This window comes from Olea europaea, chromosome 3 (genome assembly GCF_002742605.1).
Source record: "Olea europaea var. sylvestris chromosome 3, O_europaea_v1, whole genome shotgun sequence".
Taxonomy (NCBI): domain Eukaryota; kingdom Viridiplantae; phylum Streptophyta; class Magnoliopsida; order Lamiales; family Oleaceae; genus Olea; species Olea europaea.
This window is the reverse complement of record NC_036239.1, coordinates 2,097,600-2,103,813: the sequence shown is the minus strand read 5'-3', so window position 1 is coordinate 2,103,813 and position 6,214 is coordinate 2,097,600. Positions and strand designations below refer to the sequence as shown.

The following is a 6,214-nucleotide window of genomic DNA, read 5'->3' as shown; positions in this document are numbered from 1 at the left end:
GAAATTGACAATTTTCACGTAAAACAAAGTCAAACGAACATCAAAAAATACTTTTACTTCAACATTTTCTACGTGAAAAATTTATACAATCAAACACAATAATTTACAATTTCCATGAAAACAATTTCTAGGTAATTCAATTCCTTGAAATTCATTTTCTTTTCATGTAATTTTCCTACTTGTAATCAAACGCACCCTTATTTCAAAAGTATATACATCCCCAAAATACACGCGCGCGCGCACCACGTCACAGTCGCATTCCTCCATAGACCAACCACGTCACCCCCAAGAACTTCCAGCCTGGCAATACCTCACAGCACACCTCCCAATTATGTACTCCCACGTGTCCCTCTCCCACCCATTTCCCAATATAAATACCACTCTTCTCTTTCAATAACTTAAAGCTTTCTTTCAAGGAGCAATGGTTTCAAATTATTGTACTGCACTCTTCTTCTTCTTCTTGTTCACCTCTTCTTCCATGGCGGCTTTGGTACAGCAACAGCCCCTTTTATTGAAATACCACAACGGGGACTTGCTAAAAGGGCCCATCACCGTTAATCTCATCTGGTACGGAAAGTTCACTCCAGTCCAGCGCTCCGTAATAGTTGATTTTCTGCAGTCTCTCAGCTCTCCAAAAGCCCTCGTGCCCTCTGTTTCTTCCTGGTGGAAGACAACTGAGAAGTACAAAGGGGGTGGTTCATCTACGCTCGTTGTAGGGAAGCAAATCCTCGACCAAAATTACTCTCTTGGAAAATCCCTCAAGAATTCTCAAATAATTTACTTGGCCTCCAAGGGTGGGCATTTAAGGGGGTCGATTAACGTTGTATTGACGGCTAAAGATGTCGCCGTTAATGGTTTTTGCATGAATAGATGTGGGAGCCACGGGTCAACCCCGGGCCCGACTCGGTTTGCTTATGCGTGGGTGGGGAACGCCGAGACTCAGTGCCCGGGTTACTGTTCTTGGCCTTTCCATCAGCCTGTTTACGGCCCGCAGACCCCACCTTTAGTGACGCCAAACGGAGATGTTGGAGTTGAAGGGATGATCATAAACCTGGCCACGGTTTTGGCGGGAACTGTGACGAACCCGTTTAATAGCGGGTATTTCCAGGGCCCGGCGATGGCACCTTTGGAGGCTGTGACTGCTTGCACGGGCGTGTTCGGATCGGGTGCTTACCCGGGTTACGCCGGTAATGTGTTGACTGATAAAACTACTGGAGCCAGCTACAATGCGCACGGGGTAAACGGCCGGAAATTCCTGGTCCCGGCGATGTGGGACCCGAAAACATCTCAGTGCGTGCCGCTAGTCTGATTTCGGTATCGGGAAAAGAGAGATTACCCAGTGTGCACACATGTATGTATGTAAATACACTTCTGGAGAAAGGAGTCTGGATGGATTTGGAACCTTCGAGGAAGAGGAAGAGGAAGAGGATGGTGGGAGTGCGTGGAAGGTGTGTTTCTGCGTCGTCGTTTAGTATAAAATGTAAAGCCTCTTTTCGTATGGGAGAAGTATGAGAAAATGCCACTTGACATAATAATAATAATAAAATGGGGATAATTTTGAAAAAGTAAAGGGTTAAAATTGCCTTAATTTTCCTTCTCGTGCATGGGATAACGAATGGATTACAAACAGGCTTTTAAATTTGGATTTCCGTAAATTGCTCTATTGGTTCTCATCTTATAAAAATAAGCTAATTAGAGCCTGTTTGGAAGTGATTTTGAGAATTGATTTTTTGACCGTTAGGAGAAAAGTAGGGTCCACCTATGAGAGAAGAAGTCAAATATGACGGCTGAAATAGTAAAATAACGATCAAAAAATCAATTTTTTAGATGAAAAAATCGGGCCCAAACAGCCCCTTAGTCTTATATTTAATTCTTCACAAATTCGTGTGCATGGATATTCCTAGCATTTAGTTCACGAGATTAATTCATGGACAGACGTGTTGGTTTTTAAGTGCATATTGTATTACAGCTACATATGCTAGTAAGTAGGGTTGGATTTAGCCCTTCAGAACATAGTCCAGTGGTGCAAAAGATAGGAGTGAGGTTATCTCACGTTTTGTTGGCAGTCGCAGTGTGGGTGTTCGATTCCTGAGAGATGAAATTGGACTCCTTATAGGAGCAGTGTACAGACAGCTCTTGTTTCCTAATCTGTTGAAGCATATCCCGCGATTTACCTCCCTCACCAAGCTCTAAGAGTGGGGTGATGGGGACCCTCAAAGTTAGGGTTCAACCCTTTTTATTTTTCTTTAAGCAGGGTTGGATTTAAGGGCCTGATATGGGCTTTTCTTCCAATTACTTTTTCATGTAGATTTTTCATTTTTAATATATTAACTCCTCTAAAAGATTTTTTAGTACAATTATGACCCTAAAACATATGTTCCTTATAAGGATTAATTATGTTAATGGTCAGTGAAGGTTAGAGAACTTGCACCAATGACCACTAATGTTATCTTCTTATAGTAGCAGTTCCCTAATATTTAACGGCGACAGGTAGGATTTATCGTTAATATTTCTAGCCAAGTGACCGTTAATATAGGAGTTAAAAACTTGAATAATTATTTACCATATGCAAATAACTCCAATGACTAAATGTATTTAACCTCCATATGTATAATATAAACAAGCAATTATTGGACAGGAAAATTTTCATTTTTATTCTCAAGTGAAATCGATTGTCTATAATCTATCTACAAGGAACAATGACAAATTCGTTGATGTACTTGTATGAATGGTTTTGTCGTCCTAATCAAATGGCTCCTGCCTTCCATCTCTTTACAACTGTGTGACCGTTCACACTGTCCAATTTCTTTTACATTCACATTCACATCCACCCCAACCCAACCCTCTTTAAATAAAGAACCTGTCTTCTTCTTTCCCTATATATTGTGACAAAAAATATATATATTTCAAAAGTAAAGTTTGAGTGCAAGCATAATCGTTTCAGATTTTGTTATGAATCTTTATTGTTGGAGTCAGCGAGACAGCAATTTTGGTAAAAAGCTAGTAGTCCAGCTATTATTTACTTTAAGACCCACTTGGTCCATTTTAAAAGTAAGTGGTTAAGAAATGATATTGCCTAAATTCAAAAGCACCTCAAGATTACGAATGATGAATAATTTAAATACTCACCTACAACTACTAAGTGGGTAATATTAAGCGTTGGACCGCCTCAAATCAATCTTTTGTATATATTGGATTAGCCTCTGAGGCATAATTTAGTAGTGTAAATGATAGGAGTGAAGTAGTATCAATTTTGTTGGCAGCCGCAGTGTGAGAATTCGATTCCTAAGATAAGGAATTGGACTTTTTGTGGGTATCAATATACGGACAAATTTTTGTTTCCTCACCTTCTGGAGCACATCCCGCTATTTACCTCTATCACGATATTTCATGGACGAAACGGTGAGAACTCTCAAAGTTGGGGTTCAATCTTTTATTATTATTATTTTTGTGCATATATCGGATTAAGATAGAATTGTTTTGGGTCGGCAGGCTGGAAAGTAAAACTCTAATTATTGCATTAGTTAATTTAATACATTTTTTTGGCGCCTGACAGCTGTTGGTACTGACGAGCTACATAAACTAGGCCAATTCTTATCCAAATGGTCCTATCCTACATCACGCCATAGCGTTTATGGTCCAAAATTAGGATGTATTCGAGCCCCTTTCATTTTGGACTTGTATGGAGGTAATTTTCCTCTGCTAAGTAGTAAATTTCTGATCGTTAGAGGTTGTAGATGGGCCCCGTTGTGAGAGAAGTGGTCAACTTCTGTAAATTCAACGGTTGGAATTTCAATTTTAATTTAAGGAAGAAGCAGCTCTGGACAGACACTTTGTAAAATGTAGTATGAAATAGTAAATTAACGAAGAATACATGGTTAAAAAAAAAGATTTTTTTTATTTGCATATAATATTATTTTAATAAAGAATGTGTGGTTAAAAATGAGTAACGTAACAAAAATAATGTAATAGAATATAAAATATAAGTGACAAAGAGGGCTTAATTCTCTCATCATTTGAAAATTCTTTATTTTTATACTAATTTTTAATTATATATTTACACACTCATTTTTCATAGCCTAAAACAAGCCTATCTCATTGTCACTGGAGAATCGAAAGTCGCAGAAGATTTGGAGTATAAACTGGGCAAATAAAAAAGATGAAGAAGACTGAGTGCTTTGATTGATTTATTTATTTTTTCAAAAATCGCGAATGCTTTGATTTATGACATAATAAAGAGAAAACTTCTTTTTATGATATTTTTGACACAGAAATAAATTTCCATCCTTATAGGACCACTAGTAAAGATTTCAAGTTGGTGCTTGTGTATAGATTTTGCGCCGAGGGAGCAAATTTTGTTTAAGCACATTCTCTGTTTTATATAACAACATCGTATATAACAAGTGATTAATTTTTTTTTGATATATACATAAACCTTTTTATTTTTTTATTAACTATATGAAGTCATATTACATGAAGAGTAAGACAATAATAACATATTTCGCGTATTATATATTTTAAAGAACTTACGCTTTCTAAAATCTTATGCAAACATGCTGAATTAAAATTTCATTTTAACTAAAAATCTTAAATGTCAAATATCCTGGGCATATATTAAATTTATTAATACATATATCATATCATTTTGTTGAGTCATGATTACTATCCTAATTTACATTCCAAAAATTATAGTTAAGAGTTTCTAACATTGTTATAAAGTTTAAAATAATAAAGAGAAAACTTCTTTTTATGATATTTTTGACACAGAAATAAATATCCTGGGCATATATTAAATTTATTAATACATATATCATATCATTTTGTTGAGTCATGATTATCGTTGACCCCAAAAAGTGCGCCAACAGATGCCGGTCCCACCCGCGCTTGCGTGGGCGAATGTCCAACACGCTAAGATACGTGGACGGTCTACAATAAGCGGTTCAAATGGGCGTGGGAGTAGCCCAACGACGCGGGACGGTGACGTTCGAAATCCGGCGAGTTATTCGTGATCCGATTGTAAAATAATTACCAACCGGTGCTCGTAAATGTATAAGTAAAAGTGTATAAACTCGATTTGTGTATTGCAAGTAAGATGAGAGAGAGTTGAGTAAATGTAGTCTTTAGTATTGATTCTCGCATTAGCCCTTTGATACTATACAATGGGGGTATTTATAGTGATACATATGGAATGGGGACCCTTGGATGAAGTGGCACGTGGCCTCATCTCCATAGTTTAAATGTCTGTTCATAGGTATGGGATTTGACTTGCTAGCTTACGGCGCATTTATTGTTTGTGCAGGACCTCCGTGCTAGTGACAAAACTTGACCTTTATGCTTATGACAAACATTCCATCAATCATTCGAATAAGATCTATGCAGGGGATCCCTTGGGAGAAGTGATCATGGAGGATGTTTCCTTGTGGTTGAGGCTCGCGCATCAACTTCGGGGCTTCGTCCATTCGAGGACCTCAGCTACAACAGAACCTTCCACGCCTCGGGACATGGGCCTCGGTTAGAAGCAGTTCGGGTGTAACCCACCTCGGCAATGTGGGCCACCTCGGCAGGAATGCCGCGTGGATCAGGATGAGTAGCCTACTGGCCCAGGTGGATAGGACAAGTGTGACAACATGCAACAGTAGTCCCCCAAGTCCAAGTATGATCATTAATGTAATGCGTGGACTTCAATGGAGTAAAAGTTGAAAGAATTTTTGAATTTTTTGAACCCCCAAATAAGTCCCACAAGTCCAAGTATAGATATTTATATCATAGTTGGAGTTAGAGGATTGTTGCTGTAGGTAGGTGTCCAGAACCGAGGTGGTTGGGAACCGAACCTGCGGGGCTTGAATGCCGAATGGCATGTGAAGAAGCCGAGGTGGTTGTGAAATCGAACCTGCGGGCTTGAAAGCTGAATGGCATGTGAAGAAGCCGAGGTGGTTGGGGAACCGAACCTGCGAGGCTTGGTTGCTGAATGGCATGTGAAGAAGCCGAGGTGGTTGGGGAACCGAACCTGCGAGGCTTGGTTGCTGAATGGCATGTGAAGAAGCCGAGGTGGTTGGGGAACCGAACCTACGAGGCTTGGTTGCTGAATGGCATGTGAAGAAGCCGAGGTGGTTGGGGAACCGAACCTGCGGAGCTTGGTTGCTGAATGGCATGTGAAGAAGCTGAGGTGGTTGTGAAACCGAACCTGCGGGCTTGAAAGCTGAATGGCATGTGA

General features: G+C 39.3%; 1 protein-coding gene across 1 annotated transcript; it reads left to right on the top strand.

Moving 5' to 3' along the window:
- Positions 1-392: 392 nt before the first annotated feature.
- Positions 393-1,588, top strand: LOC111381628 (protein EXORDIUM-like 2). Its single transcript, XM_023005428.1, has one exon. The coding sequence runs from the start codon at positions 422-424 to the stop codon at positions 1,307-1,309; it is 888 nt and encodes a 295-aa protein (XP_022861196.1). The 5' UTR covers positions 393-421; the 3' UTR covers positions 1,310-1,588.
- Positions 1,589-6,214: the final 4,626 nt, after the last annotated feature.